The sequence below is a fragment of the Anoplopoma fimbria genome, chromosome 1 (genome assembly GCF_027596085.1).
Source record: "Anoplopoma fimbria isolate UVic2021 breed Golden Eagle Sablefish chromosome 1, Afim_UVic_2022, whole genome shotgun sequence".
Lineage (NCBI taxonomy): Eukaryota > Metazoa > Chordata > Actinopteri > Perciformes > Anoplopomatidae > Anoplopoma > Anoplopoma fimbria.
Genome location: NC_072449.1, coordinates 22989154 through 23014521, shown reverse-complemented (window position 1 = coordinate 23014521; position 25368 = coordinate 22989154). Strand labels below are relative to the sequence as shown.

General features: G+C 40.2%; 1 protein-coding gene across 1 annotated transcript in view; it reads left to right on the top strand.

Annotated features, from left to right (window-relative positions):
- The window catches only part of rpa1 (replication protein A1), a 28445-nt gene extending 3723 nt beyond the window's left edge, over positions 1–24722 (top strand). Inside the window, 11 exon segments of the mRNA XM_054598309.1 lie at positions 870–984; positions 1748–1850; positions 1972–2040; positions 2344–2536; positions 4211–4347; positions 6859–7007; positions 14501–14630; positions 17992–18168; positions 18966–19073; positions 19383–19469; positions 23786–24722. Coding sequence (XP_054454284.1) covers positions 870–984; positions 1748–1850; positions 1972–2040; positions 2344–2536; positions 4211–4347; positions 6859–7007; positions 14501–14630; positions 17992–18168; positions 18966–19073; positions 19383–19469; positions 23786–23890 — 1373 coding nt within the window. The 3' untranslated portion in view covers positions 23891–24722.
- Positions 24723–25368: the final 646 nt, after the last annotated feature.

Genomic DNA, 25368 nt, shown 5'->3' with positions numbered 1-25368 from the left:
TGACTGTCAATCATAGTGTTTATCTTCTTTGGAAGCACAGTAGAATACACAAACAAATACCCCGTAGCACAGACAACCTGGAGAGTGTAGTTTGACGCCATGAGCAAACAGATTTATTTTTCAAATTTGTTCATGTCAGAGATAAGCAGTGGGTCACAGAATCGCAAATAACTTGAAATAGGAGAGATGTGCAGAGAGTTTTTTTTTTCTTTTTTTTTTTTTTTTCTGTCTTTCTAGTGTGTCATAGCAGGTATTCATCCCTCTAATCTGCTGTGTGGGAATTGAGTTGTGGCAAGCACCCTCCTCATCAGCACAGTCATTGTTCATTTCTCTGTGTGTGCTGGTTGATCTGGAGGCTTAATTACCAGAAGTGCAGTGGTTGGCAAAGTGGGAGGACTTAAGTGGACACTTTGAACTGTAATCCTCCGCGTGAGACGCACACAAATCAAATGTGCAGCGCTCGTTCAAACGGAAAAAATCTCAAAGTCAGGCAGCACAGCTCTCCTGGGGAAGAACAGATCCAGTTTGTTATAGCATTTCACACTCTGCCCTGATTCTGTGCAATGTGAATCATCCTTCCCACCGAAAAATGCTGGATCACACATCTTCACCAACTGAGCTTGACAAGATTTATGTTTCCTGCTCAACTCGAGAACCAACAGTGGTAGATTTTCTTTAAGTCGTTGGGTTCTTCTTTGATGAAACTTCCCTCATGAAGTGAGATGATTACAGTGATCGAGCAGTTGCAATCCAAAGCAATTGGATTTTTGTAATTCGTCTCTGATGAATAATGCATGTGCCTCCCTCTCGACTTCTTTCCATCACTGTTTTTCATGGATCATTTATTTCTCTCTTCGTTCCTTCAACAGTGCAAAAAGGTTTCAATAGAGACTTTGGGAAAAAGACCCCATCTGCCATGCCCAGTACTCCGGGGGGCAGCTCCAAAGTGGTGCCCATCGCCAGCCTCAACCCCTATCAGTCCAAGTGAGTATGCTTCCCAGTAGGAAAAGTAGGAAAAGTGTGTGTGTGTGTGTGTGTGTGTGTGTGTGTGTGTGTGTGTGTGTGTGTGTGTGTGTGTGTGTGTGTGTGTGTGTGTGTGTGTGTGTGTGTGTGTGTGTGTGTGTGTGTGTGTGTGTGTGTGTGTGTGTGTGTGTGTGTGTGTGTGTGTGTGTGTGTGTGTGTGTGTGTGTGTGTGTGTGTGTGTGTGTGTGTGTGAAATGTTTGGTACATCAACAACATATATACATTTATGATAAAACAAACCAATTGAAAACCCACTGTATGTAAATAATAGCAATAAAATCCTACTAAGCACCAGAAAAGCTAATAAAAAGGAGGCAACATATCATGAACAACTACATAATTGGAAGGAGTAGTGGAAGATGCAAAAGCTCTTGTTCACAATTCTTTAAAAAAAAATGTATCAAATATGTTTGTTTATGCAACACTATTATATTAAAAAAAAGTTTATATTTTTAAAAGTGTTGAATTTTACTATCGGTAGTCTGCATCCTGAAGTCCACAGATGCATGAGCACTTTTGGTTGGCCACTGTGCTGCTGGCCTAAAAAATGCAATACCGGTCAGGCAACATACACGGATTACTAAAAGGTTGAGTTGATGAATAAATGAATCATTTAATAATGGAAAAAAAACATGCAAATGTAGGGTTACATCTCACCCCATGTGGTGCTCTAGAAATGAACAATACTGACATGACTAACCTCAGACTTCTTGTTGTCTGGTAGGTGGACCATCTGCGCCCGTGTGACCAACAAGAGCAGCATCCGTACATGGAGCAACTCTCGGGGTGACGGCAAACTCTTCTCCATGGAGATTCTGGATGAGAGTGTGAGTGTTATTGTGGTCCCGGTGTGGATTTTTATGCTTTATGAATAAACTTGTAGTTGTAAATCCTGTACTGTCTCTGGCATAATTCAATATATTAACTAACTTTTCTTTTTTATTACAGGGAGAGATAAGAGTGACTGGTTTCAACCAAGAGGTGGACAAGTTCTTCAGCCTCATTGATGTTGGCAAGGTGAGACGTTCCTCCGGATAATGATTCAGCGCAGTGTGTCCTAACTATCTGTCAAAACTGACAGATTTGGCCGCAGACCGCTCTATCATCAGCTGCCAGTACTCAGTGAGTTAAAACCACAGAGACTATGAATGAGTCATCTGGCTACACTGTACCCATACAATAAGCAGCTTATGATCATCTGCCAGCCCCTGTTGATCCCCACCGACTGCCTGAAGTCGTATCTTGTTTGCACCATTCAGTCAGGTGAAACGCGCCCCAGATCTCTGAATAACACGTAGTTCATCCATCTGTGTGGGTCAGGTTTACTACATATCCAAGGGCTCCCTGAAGATCGCCAACAAGCAGTACACATCAGTGAAGAATGACTACGAGATGACTCTCAATGGAGATTCCTCCATCATCCCCTGCGAGGACGCCTGTGATGTTCCCGTGATGCAGTGTGACTTCGTCTCTATCTGTGACCTGGAGAACCGAGAAAAAGACGCAATCATTGGTAAGGATCTACGCGTGCATTTCTGAACCCAACATGTGTCATTAAAACCCAAGACAAATGTAACCTAAATTTTCCTCATTTTCCCAGACTGTATTTTTAGTGGAAAATAATGAGCAGCCTCTCAACTACATATACAACAACATGTCAAAAATAAAACAAATAACCCTATAGATAGACCTGAAATGGAGCAGAGTTCTGCTCAAACACGATGTCTTTGTAAGAAAAAGCCTATCGACAGTTGAAGTATTGTTAGTTCAGGTTGCAGATTTCTATGCATACTTTTTTGGGCTTTTGGCAATTACCATAGGTGTTTCTAGATATTTCACTGAGTCAAATGGAACAAATGAGTGAAACAGTCAGCTTTAAACCCTCCAAGTACAATGTTGTAAGAAAGAGAACAGCTGAATAAAACATTTAAAGGCAGCTTATGTAAGATGATAATTAAACCTAGCCTACAGTCTTGACAGGTTAAAATATGGTGGAGGAATCTAAACATAGATTTTTTTTTTTCTTTAAGTTGGAACCCCTTTTTTCCTGCCATCTCCTAAACAAAGACTTATCTTACAGTGATACATATTGTATACCAGAAGCTTATTATAAAAACAGTGAATGTACCGTGCTCTAAACTGCACGTAGTGAATGTTTGTGTCCTCCGTGATTCCTGGTGTGCAAGTGCACATTATTTCCTTTACGGAAGGCTTTGGCTCTATGATGCCGTCATAAACACATCATAAGTCTCTTAAGCGGTGGTGTATTGCGAAAAAGCAACTGGAGCTTAGAGCCCTGCTCGTACCAAGGTCTTCCCAAGCACCTAATAACAAGTTATCATAAGCAGAGGATAGAGTTTGTAGCTGAAAGTAGAGCCGGATATGCTGTGAGGTTGAGGTAATTACAGCAAACGAGCAGAGAGATAAAAGCGGTATTAATAATCCTGATGACAGTAATAGCCTGTAGTGCAGATTGACTTTGGGCCCTATGGCAGAGCCGATGAGAAAATGAGAACCTGCTGTCACAGGTAAAATGAAGTGATATGAAGGAGTCTTCTCCTTATAATTCCTTTAATGAAGACTGCGGCTTGGACTGCTATTTGAGTAATTTCTCTCCAGCTTACCAGTCGGCATCCGACGTTAAGTTTTATTCAACCTAGTTATTACATTCGAAACGCTTCTACTCAGTGCGGTCGGGGGTTTATAGATGAGTAATGTTGGTGGTGCCACTCTTGCACATTAACAAATAAATGGCTTTGCATTTCTCACGCTTGATTACATTAGTCAACAAAGTATGCTTGATGAAGTGCGTCGGTGGAAACAATTACTGCCTATTTCTTGGACTCCCTCCTACATTATGGATGTAAGTGCTTGGTACACAGGTCAGTGCACCTGATTTGGAATGAATAAATCACTTATCTTCCATGAGCCAATTTATGCCGGAAACCATGGGACCTACAATGACCCGTAGGCGTAAACACGATCAATATTTATGATATGTATATTCGGAAAACAATCCGGAGATTTTGCGGGGGAAATTAAACCTATATGGTCATCGTCTCTCAAGAATATCATAAGTGGTGAAATGATTCAAACTTTACTTAAAACTGTGAATCATTTAGGTCGGGAATAGAGAAATAGATCCAGTGTCTGCTGCTAATGCACTGGTTTATGTCTTCTATTACAGATGTGATTGGAGTGTGTAAGAGTGTGGACGAAGTGACCCGCCTCACCACCAAGACAAACAAGGAAGTTTCCAAGAGGACGCTCAACTTGATGGACATGTCCGGGAAGCTTGTGACTGTCACGCTGTGGGGAGAGGACGTGAGTACAAACATTAGTTGGGGAGTAAAACGTGTAATGAGGTAGAGCAAGTTGTGTCTGGAGCTTTTAAAAAAAATGGGTAGTGAAAATCAATAGCTGCCTTTTTATGATGCATTGACATCCTCCCCTCAGAGCTTTTGTCCCTCCAAATGCTCCTCTGAGAACAACCATTTACTATAAAGAGTAAAATAATGGACTTAATAACTCCACTACATCTCAGAGGTAAATATTGTGCTGTACTGACACTACAAACATACAATAATCTTATAGAATATTATGCATTACTGTAGATTAAGCTAACAAACGGTAATTAAAGGAGTTAAAACATGCAGCATACACATTAATGCAGCAATCATTTGTATCCCGAAACATCAGATATGATAGTTAAACACTGACCGGGAACATTTTACTGCAATTTGCTGATGATAATATACTTTACGAAGGTTCTGATCACCAGTATGGTATTAGTACTTTTACTGCAGTGAAGTGTATATTTTTTAATCCAATAATTATTCGTCAGTGATTTAACTTGACAAACAGTTAATATACAAGTAGTGGTTCCTAACCTTGGCTCCAGATCCCTGACCGGGTCAAAGTTCTTGCTCTTAGTATTAAAACTACATTTTATCTGTTAACTTCTGTAAAAAAACAACAGTATGATTTTAAATATGTTCACATCATCTTTTACTCAATTAGGATCAATGAGTTTCTTTTGGCTGATAATAACAAGAGGTTTGATATAAAACACACATTATTGGTAAATGAATGATGGAGTGAATTTAAATGAATCTGTGCAACTTGAATCCAGTTTATTTACAAAATAAATAGAACTGAATAATTGTATTTCAAAAAACGCTTTTAACATGCTTAGTATTTCATTGGGCTCTACAGTCTGAAAAGTTACCAAAAGGTGTCAGTCAAATGTAGAATATTTACCTCTGAGATGTAGAGGAACAGTGTTTAGTGGTGGATTGAAAGCCCCCTTTATACGGCCACCTAGTGTCTGTTTCGGGAGTGATATCGGCCAATCCAAAGACGAGGATTGTAAGGCGACTGAGTCCGCCTACTTACACTCTAAAAGAAAAAAACCATGCGAGCAAGCAGGTAAAAGCTTTGCTAGCAGAAGAGCATGTTTCTGACGCTCCTCGCCCTCAAAGCATTGGTTGTCTCCTTGTGGGCTTCAATGTTGCTTGTTCGAGCAGAGATATCCTGCATGGAGTGATGTGAAGGTGCTTGCAAAACTTGTATATGTGCTCGGCTGTTCGAGACATCTACACGCACGTGAATCTCATTTGTGCTCTCAGATTTTGACATTGATTTACCTTCATAGGTGAGACCATGTCAGAAAGCTGTTTAATTAGAAATGGTTGTTCAACACATTTACTGATCACTGTTCAGCAGTTTGAGAACCAAAGAAATGCGATAATGTGTGCAGTGTTTATCGGAGGTGGATTTGTATTTAAATCGTTCCCTGTCACGGGGTGATAAAGTAACTGTGCCCATGCAGTTGATTTTTACCTGTGGCTCAGAGGGACTGTGTTGAGGTGGCCACCATTTCTTTCCTCCTGACAAGAAGCAGTGTTCGCTGTTTGTTTGTTCGACACATACCCCTTTTCCACAGGGACTTGCTGAGGTACACAAGATGTATAGTCTATAAAGAACAATGGCAATACCAAGAAGCAAGTGTTGGAGATATTTTTCCCCGTCACCGAGTGCTGCACTGTTGCCCCCCCCTCCGCTCTCTGTTATAGTTTTTTATTAGTTTGTGGCCTCAGGTTATTACAGTAAAGCGTCCTGAAACCCTATGATATTGGAAAAACAAGCAAACATGTTATCTAACAATTTGTAAGTAATTTTAGAACTGAACTAAATAGAAATGTGTTCATAGCGGAGAGGTCTTTGGCTCAGACTAAAATATCTTAATACCTATTTTATTGATTAAGATTCAGGGTCCCCAGATGATGAACCCTAAATACTTTGGCTTTCCCTAGACCTTTTCTTTTAGTTCAATTAAATCTTTTTATATCTATACTTTCTGAGGGATTGCCGTGACATTTGTTAGACGTTAATGTTCCCCACTGGATAAAGTGTAAAAACCTTGGTGATCCCGTAACTCTTCATCTTCCATCACCATCAGGTCAAAATTTCAGGTTGTCAAATAATTTGGTTATGAAAAACCTGTAATACTAAATGACATTCCTATTATCTTCAACTGTGCTAAGTGCTAATCGAACATGCTGAACTGAGATGGTGAACATAGTAAACATTATACCTGCTAATTATGAGCATGTTGGCATTCCCATTATGAGCCACTTTTCAGAAAATGGCTTAATCTGGAAGACAATGGTAAAAAAAAAAACAAAACTGAATTTTTAAATCCCTGATGCATAAGGGTTAACATTCTTGTACAAAGTAGCAACAAATCCAAGAAATGGAAGCGATGAATTCCAGATAAATAATAAGCAACAACAAAGTTTTAAAGAGTGTTTCCCTATCTCTTGTCTCGTGTAGGCAGAAAAGTTTGAAGGCTCTGGACAGCCCATCGTGGCCATAAAGGGGGCGAAGCTTTCGGACTACGGAGGCCGGTCCCTCTCTGCATCCTTCAGCAGCACCGTGATGATCAACCCGGACATCCCCGAGGCCTATAAGCTCAGAGGCTGGTAAGTGAGCCTGATGTTCATAGATAATGCAGTGCAGAAAATTGCTCATGTGTTCTAGCAACTGTGCACCGATGACAGAGTGCTTTCATTGCAGGTATGAAACATGATATATATTAAACGCCAGAGGGCTGCTTCTTATTTATTTCACCCACCGTAAGATAAAGTTATTGCGTGCAAGTATTGCTGTTGAAATTGGAGAACTCGAAGGATTGAAATGGTTGAAGAGTGCATGCTTTGATTCTCATTATCAAGATTAGTTTCCCCCCATTAGCCTCAATGAAGCATTACATATAAATGGAAATCATACTTAATCTGTGGAAATGTGGGTTTTTTTTCTCCCCTAATCGCCTTTCCAGATGAAATGATATCCAGACTAATTTCTCTCTCTCTCTCTCTCTCTCTCTCTCTCTCTCTCTCTCTCTCTCTCTCTCTCTCTCTCTCTCTCTCTCTCTCTCTCTCTCTCTCTCTCTCTCTCTGTGTGTGTGTACTTTCATGTTTGTTTTAGATTTTTGGCAAGATATCTTTGTACATTTAGACATGTGTATAGCACTATTTTTTTTTTTTTTTTTTTTTTTTTTTTTGTTAGACGTACTACAAACCATTTATGCACAGTTGAAGAATTGTCTACTTACACAATCAAGGCATGTGTCTCTTATTCCTTGAAGATTTTTTTTCTGTTGGCTTTTTCTTGCAATAGAAAAGAGAAACTTTTGAAAACCAAAGCTTTCATCTTTAATTTGGTCTCCTGTGTCAGTTCCTCGATTCCTTATTTTCTAAATTATCCCCTCTCCCCGATGCACGGCATGACCAAAAATACTCCCGCACAGTATGTATGTCTTTTGTTAGGGGTGAGAGACACATTTTGTTGTTTTTTTGTTTTTCAGTTTTTAAACAAAGACGTCACCTAGTCTTTGTGTGGTGACACGTGTTGGGTGGCTTTATGCAGGGGTACAAGTTGACACATGATTGGCACACGAGGCAGTGCTGTCACATCGCAGCAGGGGGTGAATCTCGCTCCAGCTCTGTGGCAAACTGAGCCGTCCTTATGGTTTCTGCCCCTCCTCTCTGACATGAAAGCAAATGTCTGTATTTGTGAGTGGAGATCCAACTGATTCCATCCAAAGAGGTTCAATTATTAACCTCCCCCATACCAGTGCCTGCTCTGCACTGTAGAATTATTTAAAAAAAAACAACAACAAAAAAAAAAAACGTAAACGGTTCAAATTGAATTAGTGACGAGTCGAGTGTGGCCTTTTTCTGCCTTCACAAATGTGGCTGTGAGTATTTATACATGATCAGAGGACCTGATCTGCATAATCAGAGCAGTGAAATGTGACTCTAGTTTGCAGGTGAGAAAGAGGCAAATCACAAAATATGCTCAAATGTTCTTTAATCAGACGTCTTGGCTCAGTAATTTCTTGATGATGGTATTACCACCAGCCTCTGGCTTCTCTGAATATATTTTCTATTTCATTTCGTAGCAGCAGTTCACAGCAGTTGGCATTCCACGTTTTTTTTTTTTTTTTTAATATGATGGGATTATAATTTAAGTTATTATATTTGCGTCGTGATAGAAAGTGCTTTGTCATAAGAACTCTTATGCATTCTGTAACCTGAGCACCATTAAGTCCTGGGTCACGTTTTGCACATCCCTGCTGGAGCAGAGTCTTTTCGTACTTCCTGTTCTTTCTTCTGTTAATGATGGAGAGTCGTTCTTCAGCCGCTTCTCACTCGGACAGCCTGAGAAGATGATCCATAACCCTCTGAGAGCCACAGGATCGCCGGCGGACATTAATGTCTTTAAGCGGCTGTAGAGGTCTTTGTGCTGGAGTGAATATACTGGTATCACATGAAACTCTGAAGTATATTAAATAACTTTCCAAAGTTGGGCTTAATTTTGTGGAGGGAAAACTGGCATGGTGATTCTCAAAGGGGACGACTCACCTCAATATATCTTAAAATATTTCTGCATGCTGGGGTCCCCTAGACTGTGCTGGAATTGCACAATTTAGTTATCACTGGGAAAACTGAGACTCTTCTGTCACCAATGAGCCTAATTCATGTGTGATGACGTTAGTCCCCATAGTAGTCATTTCACGTAGTGAGACTATTGCTTGATGGTCTGAACTTGAAGTCACTGTGTAAAATGACCTGTTGTGACCTCTAGGATAATGAGCATAATAATAGGCCTCATGAAACTTTACAACTACTAACAAGAGACCTAGGGCATTCAGAGGATGTATGGCCTTCCCAGGTGTATTGACAATAAGGCGGTTTCTGGGCAGTTTCCAGAACAGAAGGGAACGCCATCGAACCGCTGCAATATGTTATTCTTGCAGAAATCTCTAACTTTCAAACGTTTTCGATAACAAATCACAGCATTGGGTTTTCTACAGTGTTCCTCAAGGTATTGGTGTCCTAATGGTGTTTTTTTGGATTGTTAAAAAAAAAAAAAAAAAAAAAGTTTTATTCTATTTTTTTTTTTTTTTTTTTTTTGTGGTTAAAAAATGTCGCTGCAAAATCGGTGTACCAAACGGTACCAACCCCAAAATATCAGCAACAACTAATGAAACGTACGTGTGCATGAGAACGACCATCATATACTTCAATCACAATGTTCTAAGCCCTTTTACTCTCACAATTTATTTTAATTAATTTGATAAGTACATTTTCATCATTGTCCTGCATGTCTGAGAGCTTTGTCTCAGCTTTGTCTCAGCCATGCTGTGAAGACAATAGAGAGAATAGCCTCCTTAATTGTTTATCTTTATTTTAGGGCTTTATTATGTAGATGATATCTAGTGATGATGACAAACAAGTTGTTAGTGTATGTTTTTACTGCAAGACTCCCAGCTGTTAAATACAGATTGTGTGTTTTGTTGTGTCCCTGATAAGTCTGAGTCTCGGTGTGGTAGCCGTCCACAAGTGTGTCCCTTACTGCCTGTTCTGTAATCTAAATTATGAAAAACGGAACAAGGGAGGAAATCAATAAACTCAAAATTAAGCTTTAGATGATTATATTTTTTTGTTTTGCTTAGAAGAACCCAAAGCTTTTTCCTCCCACAGCCCAACATAAATATGCCTTTTAAAGTACAGCCAAGGCTGCTGAAACTCTGTTTTTACTCCTGCAGAGGCGTCTTAATTTGATTGTGCTTTGGCGCAGACCTTTGAGACTTCCTCAAATGAATAGTCTTTCCTTGGTGGGCTATTGACTCAAAGTCCCGCAGAGTATTAGTCGTTCGTCTCAGCACTTTCCAGCGCTCTTCTAAATAAGAACGCTGCACTCTGCACTAATTATCTTGATCTTGGCTTAGTCTTTGATCTCAGTCCATTGTGAGTATGCATTTGCTCTACGCTCTGTCTTTTTGAGAGTTAATGACACAGGTTGCCAACTTGACATTTAACCTACACTAAGTTCCTCTTTGTGGACATTAAAAGTGTAAAAAATCCGACTTCACATTCACACTTTGGTCAATCTAAGTGTAAAGATGCAGTTGTCCATTAGGTGGCAACAGCTCATTTGGAGATGGTCATGCTGCCTTTTCTCATACAGTCACTTCAGTGATAACTATACTTGGTCGTGTTGCTCCTCGTTGCTTGATGCCTTCAACCTCAGACATTCAACACAATGGACTTGCGTGACTCATATAGTCACGCAAGTCCAAGCTGACCGTTTCTTTGTCTTTATCATGGCTCCAGTATTGCCACATGTACAGGCCACAGCATATGGTTGTGACACTAATCATGTCAGCAAACAAGCTTTAACATAGAAGTCAAATGAATATGATGCCTCAGTATTTAATTGACTGTTCCTTTACCCACATGTTCGCCTTTGCTGTATTGATTAAAAAAAGAAGGAAAAAAAAGAGAGTGGCGGATATACTAGCTGAATTGCTGGTGTTGAGTTATTAACTGAACCTAATTAGTAATTCTTCTCTTGGTGCCGTTATTGCTTGTTTCAGTCACTACTCAAATTATTCTTGAACCAGGGCACGTAACCCCCAGATGCTTTACTCGATCATTGAATGAGCACTATGTTGCGTTATGTTTTATTGGATTAACTTTTTAGTGGATATAGCAAAAATGACAAATAATTTGCTGGTTGCAGCTTCTTAGATGTGAAGATTTGTTGCTTTTTTTTTGTCATGTATGATATTAAACTAAATATCTTCCTTTAGACTGTTGGTTGGACTAAAAAAAAATAATAATTTAGGTTGGGTTTTGGGGAGAACTGCAACGATCAATCGATTAGTTGTGAACTATTACATTTAGGAGGACAAAACAAGACATTTAAAAACACCCCAATTTAACCATTTTCTGACATTTTATACACCAAACAATTTATTGATTAACAAAGAAAATGTATTAGTTCCAGCACTAGTTCTGGGCACATTAATGGATAAAGTGAATATTGGAAACTTGCAGCCCTTCTTGTGACTTGCTATGGACAGATTAGTCATAGAATTATAATATCAGTGCTTTTATAACTCAAAATACTCTCATGGAAGCTACATTTTATGTTTAATTTACAGAAGGTTTACAACGATTGAAACTTTCTTGGTCTCTTTCTTAGAGATTAATAATAACTTGTCCAATATGATTTATTCATACATGTATGCCAAGGTCAACTTATTTAAAACACAGCAAAAAAAACAGGTTAGCAGGATGTTCAGTTTGGCTTACTGCACTATTTAAATCCTGTTTTTGTTTTTTTTCCCCCCAAGAAAAGCACTGTAGCACAGCAATAACTTTCTGTTCTGTTTTTCCATGATATATATACTTGGACTCTGGAGTTCTGTATATGACAAACTCATTTTAAATTCAATGTTTGTGACACTGTGGTGAGAATCTACTGATTCATGCAGAACTGTCCCAGGGTGTGGGAAGGATATATAAACGTGAGATTGCTGTATTCTTGCTCTTTTATTCAACAGTGTTCTCTGAAATATATATATTTTTTGTAGAAATGTAGTCTGTGTGATCTATCCATTTTGAGGAGATAGAGAATAACTTTGCTGTCATTAGGCTGAAATGGGGGGGGGAGGAAAACACATTTTTTACATTACCGTATTTTCCGCACTATAGGGCGCACTGGATTATAAGGCGCACTGTCAATGAATGGTCTATTTTCGATCTTTTTTCATATATAAGGCGCACCGGACTATAAGGCGCATTAAGCGAAACAAAACAGTCAGTCAGTCAAACTTCCTCCACTTCCGTACCATTGATTCATTAATGTTGAATTCTCTCGCAGCTGCTCTATTCCCATGTTCTACTGCGTGACTGACAGCCTTGAGTTTGAAGTCCGCGTCGTCAGCGTGTCTCTTGACAGGAGCCATGTTGGGTCCTTATACACACACACTGTAATATTATGGTGAAGCACAGTATGTATTACTCCGCGACGCTCCTGACTACGGTGGCCGTAATGCTGCTGCGGTGCGGCTTTGTAGTTTACCAAAGTCGTACTAAAACATGTTGACAGAGCGCCGTGTACCACACAAAACCGCTTCGAGGTCAGTCAGCACAACCAGAATTAATCCATATATAAAGCGCTCCGGATTATAAGGCGCACTGTCGTTTTTTGAGAAAATTAAAGGCTTTTAAGTGCGCCTTATAGTGCGGAAAATACGGTAAATGAACCTTCTTCTGTGGTTTCATTGTTACTGGTAGCTCAATGTTTGACCACATGTCACTCATTTCAGATGAAGCTACTAACATCATGTCACACACAACATGGAGTGATTGTGTTGGTGGCGTGTTAGCCAATCGCAGCCAAGGCATCAAGGTCTTTGCTCGTAGCTAAGAACACTGCTGACTGAGACTTTCCCATCATCCCCTCAAACCTCTTCCTCTGACATGTCTCTTCTCCCACCCTGTCCTTGTTCATTGACACGCTGACTTTAGACATGACTACGGCAAGCACATGCATGTCTGCCGAGCCTCCAGTCATCTTATCTCGGGGTTCCTGCAGATAGTTTGTCTCACTGATGCCGCTCTGCTCTCATCTGGGATCAACCCGCCGCCCTTCAGTTGACTGTTGCACATTTTCAGCCAGGTCTAATATGTCCGCGTTTTTGCTTTCTGGCAGACAACGGATCAGTCCGAATGTCTTCTTACAAGTTCCTAACTGGGTGCAGGGCCCAGTTAAAGCAAAACAGTGCCGGTACACCCGTGAGGGATCTGGTGCCACCATAAAGAATTGCTCACATTTGTCAATGTGGGAAATTGGCAGCTCCTCTGGCCACACACATTAATGGGGATATTTTCAATTAGTCATGCCTCCAGGAGCAAAGCATGCTCTCGCTGTATTTACAACCCCGACCACCCCATTGTGCGCCACTCTGCCTTGTGGCCAACAGATTAGTAAGCTCTATTGATCCCTGTGACCATTTTAAACTGTTATTTCCCCCTCCTGCATTCAACTGCATTTTTACCTCCACCCATCTTTCCTCTCCTTCTACTCTGCCTCCTCCCTTCTTCTTCTTCCTTTTGTCTTCCCTGAATTACCGAGGAACATTGGGTGAAAATGGGTTTCTGATATCACTGTAAAAGCCCTGACCCTGGCCAGCTCATCTGTCCCTCTGCTGTTGATTCATTTCACCAGCCTCTCAGCCTGCCTTGCTCTCAGCTGAGCCATCCTTGCTTTGACAAACACAAATGGATGCTCTACCAGGAACAAGATTTCTTTTATTTTTTTATCTAACTGTTAAATGGACAGCCGGTAGTTTGTTGACAGCCATGTGAACAGCAGACTATTGTGTCTCCTGCTTTGGTTTGGATGTATTCAAATAAATGAAGCAGCAGTCTGAAGTAGGCCTCAATATGCCAACCTTATTATGTGGAAATACAGCTTTCCTGAATTTATTTTTAACAAGGTAAATGTGAGGTACTACTGTACAGACCTGAAACCATAACTTTCTTTATGGATTGGTCTATTGATAGAATAAATCTGCAGATATTTAGATAAGTCTTTATGGCATTTCTTAAGCAAAAACGCAAATATTCTGTTTCTCAAATGTGATTGTTTTGTCCTCTATTATATTCCCGCACAGTCTTCTTCACTTGCATATGGGTATATTTCAGTCACAACGTTTCGGTACGCAGATCTTCATCAGGTTACCAAAAAGTAGAGTTTTTTTGTTCTATATTGTCTACCTGAGGTACTTCTACGCACCTGTCGTCCTACTGGCGTGCAAAAGTTTTGCTCTTTTTATGTCCTCTATTATATTAAATTAAAATCTTGGTTTTGGAATGTCCGTCAGATAACATAAACAGGATAATGCCATATACCAGCTTGGGCATGGCAAAATTGAAATGAAGTTGTGTGATGTGATTAATTTGTAAATTAATAGATTTTTTTTCCCGGCATTTTAATGGAATGAACAATAAATCAAGGAAATAATCAATCGATTAATGAAAAAAAAAAAAAAAAAACTCGACTGTTAATGGGTACAAATCAGCAGTGACCGATATTCGTTCTCTCTTTCAAATAGGTATGACAAGGAGGGCCATGCCGTGGATGGACAGTCTCTGACAGAGGTGAAAGGCAGCGGGGGAGGAGGACTCACCAACTGGAAGACTCTGTCGGACGTCAAGACGGAGCACCTGGGACATGGAGACAAGGTACACACATGCTCAGCTTTGCCTTGATGCCGCCCCAAACATTCAAGCAATGGTAACCCCCAGACATATTGTTATTCAAGGATGATTCTTTGAAAATATTCAAGGGCAAACCGAAAGCCTGCCGTTGAATCCCAAACAATATATAAGGAGGTGGTCACAGTCAATCTGCCTTTATTAAGAACTCACATAGCAAAGTTTATGTCAATACAGCACCTACCCAAAGAACGAATAACTGAATAGTCGAATATTCGGGTCCAGCCCTACTCATTTAAATGTGTCCTTGTCTAGCTCTGCTTTGCAAAGGTACTTCTGGCTAAGTCAGCGTGACGAGTATTCTTAATTATTGACTCATAAAATCACTGCACCACCAGGTTTGTGTGCTTCAAAATCGGGCTCCGTCCTCCTCATAACTCCCTGCATTGTGGGTGTCCTCTCACAGTCTTGTATTGTGTATTGTTATGGTGAAAGTCACATTCATCTCTGGTATTGATTACTAAGATTACACAGTTTCTATTCTTTGCCCTCTGTAATGCAATTACTGCCCTCGGATAAGTAAAGTAATGTGTGTTCTCTAATTTCCCCCTTTTTTCATTTATACCTTTGAGGGAAACGGTGCTCGCAGAAGTGTATAAGTTGCCTAGAGCGGATAATGTGACCAGTGCAGAGATCCTAACTTGAGTAATTTAACATGATCTGCACATTAGTAATCATAACAGTATGAGGAAAGTATCCCATTAAGACTATAAGACAATTAATAGATGGAAGCCATTATTATAGGGCAGCAAGAGACACAAGAAGAACAATTTAGCTCCCTTGTCTCTTTGGAAGCTCAAAGAGGATTTAAGGGCCCATAATTCCCGAGAGAACGACACATGCAAGATGGATCGATTCAACCAGAGTAGCAGTTATCTTTACGCCTCAAGTAAGTGTAAGATATGTTTGATGAATATTTCACAATTTTAATGCAGTTGCCATCATAATTCTTTCTGATATGGCCAGAACTGCAGGATTTCCAGTAACAGATAGTAGACGTATTGCTTCCTCATTATTCCTCTTTTATTGTAGCCAATTCAGCTATTCTATCATCTGCGGGCACCACAGTGCAGCTCAAGCAGCCCCATCTATTACATATTCTTAAATTCCAGACCCCAAAAATCCCGACAAACTATTAGCCCCCTGTCAGGTGAAGGGCTCCTCGTGGCATTAGCTTCCTGCCGTTCAGGAGGAAAAGGTCTTACCCCGGGCTACGGAGGCTCTTGCTCCGCCTCGGCATGGCGTGTGATGAGGGCCCGGTACTGACAGAGGGGTTGAGGATGACCGTGGTTCAGCTCCTTTGAGACATCCCATACACAGGGGCATGGGGGGTCAGACCTCTCATTACCCTCCCCCTCTCCCCCAACCAAAGTCTGTTGCAATTAATTGTGCCTGTCACAAAGCCTTTGTGTCACAATCTAAAGTTCCCACATGGCTCCCGTGCCCTCTCTGACAGCACGTGGTCACCGTCCTCTTGTTGGCTTGACACCGCATTTGTAAAAGCCTGTGATTGTGACCAGAAACAAGCTCTTATTTGGCAGCCCTGGTCAGTCACACACTAATTGAAGAGGGATTTACTTGATTAATTGCACCTCATTTAGCCGAGGTTGACGTCTGGGTTGTTTTTTGGTAAATCAAAAACAATAATTAAAAAAAAGCACAGCCAGCAGCTCCCGGCTTGGAACAGGATGAATTTCTCTTATTTTGTTGCTGTGTTGCTGTCATTTATCACATTTAAGGATTGTTTTTCTTTTTGTCAATCCAAAATGACAAAGAATATCAATTTTCCTGTTCTGGAAGTTAATTGGGGTTGAATGCCTTTTGCATACTAACACAATGGGTCAGTGCATTGAGAAGAGAGAGGAAATAATTGATTTTCATTGTTGTTTCGGGAGATGCTTTTTTTATTTTTATTTAATAAATTGTGTTTTTGTTTATTTACTTTAGCAATGTTAGAAACATTAGTAAGAGTCCTTTTCTCCAGCTGTTGTAGCCCATTTGGTGTCTGCCTCCACCTCTTTTTTTTTTATTTTTTTTTTTTTAAAGATCATTGTACCACTCAGCAAAGGATCTTGATCGTGTATAGATTTAGAAAAAAGCTGCTCTCGACCGTACAAATGAATCAGGTTGCCCAGATCACTGAAATCTTTTAAAAATGCTTTCCAATTTCTCAAAATATACCAGTTTTTCGTAGGGCTGTACAATATGTTGATATAATATTAATATCGTTATACAAGACTAGATATCATTTTTGATTTTGGATATTATAAAATAGCATAAGTGTTTTCTTTTTCCTGGGTTTAAACACTACTTTACAGTAAAGTGGTGCAATTTTGTTGTACTTACCATAGTGGTCTAGCTGTTCTATTGACCCACTTAGTCATTATATCCACATCACTGATGATTATTTATCAAAAATCTCAGTGTATAAATACTTTGTGAAAGCACCAACAGTCGACCGTAGTTGAGGTTAGATTTTCTCCATATCACCCAGCCCTAATTTCTCCTTTTCAGTCCTCTGGAGGAGCTCTAAATACAGAGGACGTACGTGTTTCTCCACAGTAAACATAGTTGCATTTACATAGTGGCATTATTGATTGGTTGATGTGCTTAAGTCAGCAAGCTGGCGAGTCTTTTGTGCTGTTCCCTGACCCTGAACTGGCCTTTAGCCTTTTATCAAAGCGTGCAGGGCCTAGTGTCCTTTCTGTTGTCACAGCAAAGGCCTGTCCAAAACAATTAGCTGTAAGGGTGCAACAACTATCTGTCGAGTACATTAGGGTCTGCCCTTCACGAGGAGGAGAAGTAATGTGCCTCATCTGCAAACATGTTGAAACCAGTTTGCCCCTTGGTTACAGCACATCCAGAGCTGCTTCTTCCATTCACCTGTTTTAATCCAATGTGAAATTCATGTCACTTGGTTGGGTGTTTTCCATGCGGACTAGGAATGTTTTCTGAAGGCTGTTTGTGTGCAGTCTGTTTCAGTAGTTTGCCTGTTCCCCCCTAAACGCAGCAGCTACCTCACTAGTTTGCATTTCTGTCGGAGCCATTAGGATTCTGGTTTGGAGTTTAACTTGTGCAGCTGCTACACAAATGTCGCTTTCTGACTGTTCACATATACCATTAAGCGCTCCTTAAAATGCCATCTTAATGTTCATTTCATGCAGTTTTATTCCTAGTTTTCAACGGCCAACATACAAAACACAAAGGTCGTGAAAGACAGAGAAAGAGAGAGAAAGAAGGCATCTAGCAAGAAGCACATTCCAGTAACATTATGCAGCACTGAACTTTTGTTTATATCAATATTTGTTTGTTTGTTTTCCCTTTTTAGGCGGACTACTACACCTGCATAGCCTCCATAGTGTACCTGCGCAAGGAAAACTGCCTTTACCAGGCCTGTCCCAGCCAAGACTGCAACAAAAAAGTGGTGGACCAGCACAATGGAATGTTCCGCTGTGAGAAGTGTGACAAAGAGTTCCCCAACTTCAAGTACCGCCTCATCCTTTCTGTAAGTGACTCAGCACTGGCTTCCCTAAAACTTCTGACTCTTTTTCACCTTTGCCACACAAACATTTATGGTAATGCACATATCTTAAATGCCTGTTCTTCCTGCTCAGTCTTGAGCAGCTGCCTCAGCTGAGGCTATGCATATCATCCTTCTAGTCATTCTTATACCCTCGTCTTTCTGTTCTCCTAACTTACTGTCCTTATTCTGTCTCCCGGGAGTCAAGCCCCTCTCTCCCCTTATGGCCCACTCCCTCTGGTTCAACATTGGCCCAATCTCCTCTATGCTGTTAAATATAGAAACATTTAAAGTCAGCTCTGCTGTTTTTGTGACGCAGTGTGATGAGTACTAATTTTAGGAGGACAATACAAATCCAGGCCTTTTTATTCTGAGCTCGTTTTTCAAACCAACATAAGTACAAAAACTCACTTAGTCAGCAACAGAGCAATTTCCGCCAGGCATCTGAACTAAGCAGCTTTTGTTTAGTGCCACTTACCAGTCGACATTTTATTCTTCACAAGCTGTAGCATAAGCTGTGAATTTGCTTCCACTGTATGCATCACATGAGCGTCGGGGACTCTGCTGGTTTTGCCAGCAGGTTACAGTCTAATTAGAGAATGTAATCATTTCTTAAGAGCAGAGAGGTGTATTATTCCTGATTTAAGCATCCAGAAACGACTCTAACAAAGAAGATAATGAGTCAAAATTAGAACATGAGAACATTGATCTATACATGTATATATGCATGTAACTTTTCTTCCTATTCACTCTTGCCTTTTGTTTTCTATATAATCCGACAGGCCAACATTGCAGATTACGCTGACAACCAGTGGGTGACTTGCTTCCAGGAGAGTGCAGAGGCCATCCTGGGTCAGAATGCAGCTTACCTGGGGCAGCTCAAGGACTCGGTGAGACTCTCCTTCCTGAATATAATACTGTCCTCAGGAGAAAAAAAAAATAGTTTTTTTTTACTGCCAGATATGCACGATCACACACTCCTGCATGGACAATTTTGTGTTCAAGACACCGACTGTGCTTTGTTTCTTACAGGCACAATTACTTCAAAAATGTGTTTTCGAAGTAAAAACAGTTTTTCAGTATTCAGCTTTCAGACGCTTGCTGTGTTTTGCATTTTCAACTGTGATGAAACTGACGTTTGATTAAAAGAATATGTGTACCTCTTGAAATTGAGCCAATCCAATGTTTCTCGATTTCAGAACGAAGCTGCTTTTGACGAGGTCTTCCAACAAGCCAACTTCAACACTTTTGTCTTCCGCAGCAGAGTGAAGCTAGAAACATATAACGTGAGTAAAGCAGGAATGGTAAATGTCTGATATAATGCCTACGGGTTTGTTGCCATCGCGCCGTATTGCTGTAACAAAATAGAAAATATGGATTTTTATGAGACAGGGAGAAAAGAAAATCCAGCCTCAATCCCGTGAACCACCATCATTCATTTGTAGACTGAAAACAGGTTCTTTATGTTTAGTCGTTTGTATTTTCCTCCTTGATACTTTTCCCATTCATTGACAGAACTACCCTGCTTTCATTTTGACTGACAGAGTCATAGCTGACAAAACTCCTAAGTGTTTGTCCGAGATTGCTGCTCATTTTCAGTGGCTTTGTGAAGGGTGGCACACACAGATTAGTCGTGGTCACTATTTCCTGAAGGCCACACAGATAGAGGCTTGTTTTGAGGGATGATCATAAAAGAATTGATTGGGCTGGGACTCTGAGCAGGAAGTCTGGAGCGTAGCCAGAGGCTGCATCCGCCTCCAACCCACAGAAGAGGCCACTGTGTCTGTCACATTCAGCTCAGCATCCTAACTGCCAATGGCACTTCTACAAGCATGTATTGGCTGCTGCCTCCAGACTCATATTCCTTCAACAGAGACACCTGCAACCCCCCCTTTCAGTTTATTTTTCTCCCTCTCAATGCTACAAGCCAGCCATTGTGCCGTGCTCTCCCACGTTGTCATGTGTGCAATGTTGTGTATGCTTGATGTCGGACAAAGGAAGTTAATGACACCCATTCATCCTGTTGCATCACAGTGGGAATAAGTTTAGACAGAAAACTCTTGTTTAAGGGTTTTTCAGAACAGTTCAGGAAATGTAATTTCTCTATATTTTTAATTCAATCAAGAACCTGCCACATGAGGAGTATGATGAAATGATCTCTTATAAGGACATTAAAACCCGTCTGTCGGCACATTCAAAGGTCACCTTCGCTATACCTAATGTTGGGAAGGTTGACATTAGATGTTTAGCCTAATGCATACATAATCAACATTAAAGCTGAAACGGATAATTCATAAATTGGTCAAAAGAATATTTTGGAATTAATTTTTAAGAAAATTAACACAAAATTTCCTTGTTCTAGCTGTAAAATGTGATGTTTTGGTGCTTTTCTGTTTTATCTATTTATGACCAAAGATTGATTGGGCCTACAAAACCATCAAATGTCAAAATGCCATGGGCATCTTTCACAATATTCTACCAACAGGCGATTAATCTATTAATTGGAAAACTAAAATCTAATAGTTATTAATGATAATAAACGTTAATTGCACCCTTATACAATATATTAAATATAGCTTACTACAGCTGACAACTTGATCACTATCTCTATATTACATAAAAGAGAATGACTGCAATTGTTATAAAGAATGAACAAGATTTATTAGACTTTTAAGTATCAAAATGAAATGAAAGTATTATGACCCTCTATTGTTTGTTGCTCGACATCACACTGAACAAAAACCCAAACAAGCACGATGTTCTTAATGAGCAAAACCGAGCCACTGATGAAGGAGAAGGGTGTCCCATTTAGGATCAAAGGATAGTCCTGTCATTCTGGCATCAACATTCTCAAAGAACCAAAAGCTTTGCCACTTAATACAGTTTTCTTGCTGTTTAATCACAACACTCTATGATTAATTACAGCCCGTTTATCAAAACAACTGTGATGTGAAGCTGGTTTATGTAAGCATGATGCGTAATGTTATTATTTTCATACAAATCCATATCAAAGCTGTGTTTGGGCCTTCAAAATATTTATTATTTTAATATTGCACATAGGTTATTGTGTTGTAACTCTCTAAATGTCAGTGCACGAATGACTTTATTCCTATACCTGTGTTGTTAATGCCAAAAAGCAATCTTTTAAATACAACGGCTCAGTACTTGACTCTTTGACAGTCTTAAATCTTTCACTTGCCTGCCATCAGAAATGTCTGCTCGCGGCTATAATATCCAAACCGCTGTGCTGTTATTAAGGTCTCATTTCCGCTGTAGGCCGTGTCTAGACGTTGTAACGGGTTTAAGTGTCTCAACAGAATGACACTGATGGTGGAGCTGATATTCAACATTCAAGGCTTTTCATTGCAGCACTGGTCAGTGTTCACCACTGCAGGCCCAGTATCAAATCAGCATGCTAATATTTTCTCGTTTTGCCCTTATACATCCTGTCTGCCTTAGAAGATGTGACAGTCAATGATCACATGATCAAGTCTGTTACATTACTCTGGGGCAACAGTTAAAGTGAAGGGTAAATGGGAGTACTACTGGTTTTCCATTCCACTAAAGATTGCACTTGATCCGTTTTCTGGTGCTGCGTAATAACCACTGGTGCAACATTGTGTGCAACGATCAAATATGCAGCTAACATCAACACCCAAACTTGGCTGTGTGATGTTGGCTGCTTAAAGATTTGCATAACTCATCTTATTTACCCAGTGATCAGCAGCAACCATAGTTCTAACATTTCTGTCAGTCTGCATGTAGGATGCCACAAAAACGCACGCTATAATGCCCTGTTCATGAAATTCTTTGGCTGTCTGGTTTGGAGTCAGTGGAAGATGAAAGCCCTTCTATTGTTGTTTTATCGATTAGCATCGTGTTCCAATCAAAAATCTAATAGCTTTTGTCTTCCTTTGCCAAAATGTGTTCTACCTCTAGTGCGTACAAGTGGCTGGCCAGACAGAGAAGTGCAGAACATAACTTTGGGCTTAACCCTTAAGATACTGCAAGGGATTTGCATGGATGACTGTCAAAGAGCTAAACATCTCTTTTCCTAAAAGTCAAATCTTTTAGAAACCCAGATGTAAACAACAACAACAACACTTAAAGGTGCCATGTGGAGAGTTTTTGTTAATATTCAGTCTTTCCCTCCCAAAACACTGTGTGTATCCTAAAGGCCTGACAAACGTGTGTGTGTGTGCGTGTGTGTGTGTGTGTGTGTGTGTGTGTGTGTGTGTGTGTGTGTGTGTGTGTGTGTGTGTGTGTGTGTGTGTGTGTGTGTGTGTGTGTGTGTGTGTGTGTGTGTGTGTGTGTGTGTGTGTGTGTGTGTGTGTGTGTGTGTGTGTGTGTGTGTGTGTGTGTGTGTGTGTGTGTGTGTGTGTGTGTGAACGTGTTTTCTTAAAGTTTGTTCCCCCGGCTCATACTTGAATCAGGCTAGTTTATCTCCATGTTTGTTGGCTGTTGATCAGTGTAAATGCATGATACAAATTCCAAAGCATTTCTGAATAGCACTACTGGTGGTCACAAACTCCACAGGGTACCGTTAACCACTGTTCTGAAGATAATGCAATCATCTTCAAAGATTGATCGGTTTGTCTGAATCCACACGTGTTCCTTCTACTGAACAACAATGAGTTATAAAAAATATTTAAAAAAATACCCAAGATAGAAGCCAAAAGTGACTCATTTTGAACAATGCATCACTAAAGTTTGAGTATCCTGTTTATTTCTCTCTATATTGAGGTTTTGCATTACATTACATTACATTACATTGCAGTCATTTAGCAGACGCTTTTATCCAAAGCGACTTACAATCAGTAGTATATTTTGCATGACAGTTCATTCTACTTTGTCTTACTGCAATGATGAAATCGTAATCTTTTTTCGTAATACTTCTCTTGCATCACACACCACTAACAAAGCGATTATAGTGGGCTATTCTGAAAGAATGTGGGCACGAGTCCAAAAGAAGACGATTTACATTTCACCCACTTCAGCTGCAGAGGATTAATGGAGACAAAATGAGCGTAACCTCTGTTTAAATGCAGAGAATAATGGCCCTGGTAGAAATGACCTTCCTATGTCTAGACAGCTGTGGAGGTGGTTATGACTTTAAAAACTGCTTCTTTTTTTTTTTTTTTTTTTTTTTTTTGTTGTAAACCATTCATCTGAATGCCAACACAATTCACACTCGCCATCCTAACATTAACACACTTTGTAATGGGGGGGGATGAGAAGAAGCCTATATATAGTATATTTCCAGCAGATGTGTGTTATGGATGGAGAGATAAAATGAGCAACCATTCCCTGGCTTCACACTTCACTGGGGGGCATGAATTGTCGTATTTTTATATTCTTTTACTTAACGTGAGTAGGGAATCTGTGTTAAAGCTGTTTTTTGAACGGCTTGTAATATCAGGGAATAGAGAGGTCTTTCCGACTTGTGCAGCCTCCAGTATGTTGATGGAAGTCAGACATAATGTACGGCCTGTAAGCAGTCAGGACACAAGGAAAGCACAGCAGACTGACATGACTGTTGTATTGCAAAAGGGGAAATGACGGTGAGATAACGATATGTGTTTTCTAATTGTTTGTCTGACAGGATGAATCCAGGATCAAGGCTACAGTGATGGATGTGAAGCCCGTCGACCACAAGGACTACAGCAAGAGGTTGATCATGAACATAAGGAAGCTGGCTGCCGAATAGGAACTTATGATCCATGCAAAGTATTAGTATTGCTTTTTCCAAGTTTCCTTTTGTTTCTGTATAGTCAACGTCTGCTCTAAATGTGGGGAAAAAAGTTTTGCTCACAAAGAAATTGTGTTTAGTTTATATTTTTTTTACTTCTCTGTGAACTAATTATCCTTAAAGTACTTCAGACTGTTCGACCTTCCTTTTGTCAAATAATGATTGGTGGCCTGATTCTCTTTTGTTGGTGAACATAACAGACACAACAGATGTTTTATTTCTCTTTGCTGTTTGGGGAAGCAGAGAGTGGGTCAGTAAGCCACAAATTAAATCATAACTGCGTCTGTCTTAAGTCGGCCAGTTGTTCTTGGACCGCGGTGGTGCGGGGGTGGGTGCTGCTTTAAGCAGAAGACCAGTACAGTAGCCAGCGCGCTTTTCACTTTCTGACGTGCACTCAAAACAGCGAGGCTGGACCTGCACATCCCTGATAAGAGCGCTTACTCTGCCACTCTTTTGTGCTTCTTCCCTCACCATAACTTGCAAACATAAGCACATGCACGGTACAGACCTAGTGGGGAATGTACTGTAGTCTATTTAAGTAGATACAAGTTTTTTTTTTTTTCATTTTCAATGCCTAACTGTTTTGTCTGTTCTGTAATTGTTTTTTTTTTTTTGTGAGAATAAATGTTTGTAAACAAGTTGTCTGTTTTACAATGCATACTTGGTTCCTTGTCAGAAGTCTTTTGTATTAATTGAAGTACAGCAATGTGTAATCTATTACTATCACTTTCAGCATCTGATCGTAACCTGTGGCAATTAAAAGTTAACCAAAATATGTAACTACTTTTTTTTTGCACTATGTTTCGTGGATATATTCAAAGGCTGGCACACAATGCCCTCTATCTCCTCGGATTTTGCTCAGAAGTGCAACAGACTCCCCTGCAAACCTGACTTTCATGTTGTATTAAAGCAGAACATCAGTAAGGCTGCGCCTCCCCATTTTTCATGCGATAACATCTCCTTTCTGCTGAGCGCTGCATCGGCTGCCTGTAGTGAGCCGAGATGGATTAAACATGTCTTTAAATGGTAAGGAAAGGTGAGTTTTACTTATTTATTTTATTTTGTCAGCCATGCTCGGAGATATTGATGTGAGTTTGCCTGTGATCTCTTTCCCCCCCCCCTCCCATCTCATGCAGTTGGCACTGTTGATGTTGCAATACATCTATAGATCATTTTATAATGCCACAAGTTGGTTATTGTGGTAGGGAGTGTCAAAGGTTGCCCATGATGCCTCAACTTAATCCTGCCTTAAACTCCCAGTCGATATACAGCAGCAGCAGAAACGGTCTCATAGGAGCTGCTGGCTCTTTAGCCATCTGAACTGAAGCATTCCATGCAGTGACGCACATAGCACAGCTGTGAAAAAGGTACTTCTGCCAGGTTAATCCAGCAATTTCCCAGGGGGTCAAGTCTAGCGAGTTATTTACTTGCGTCTG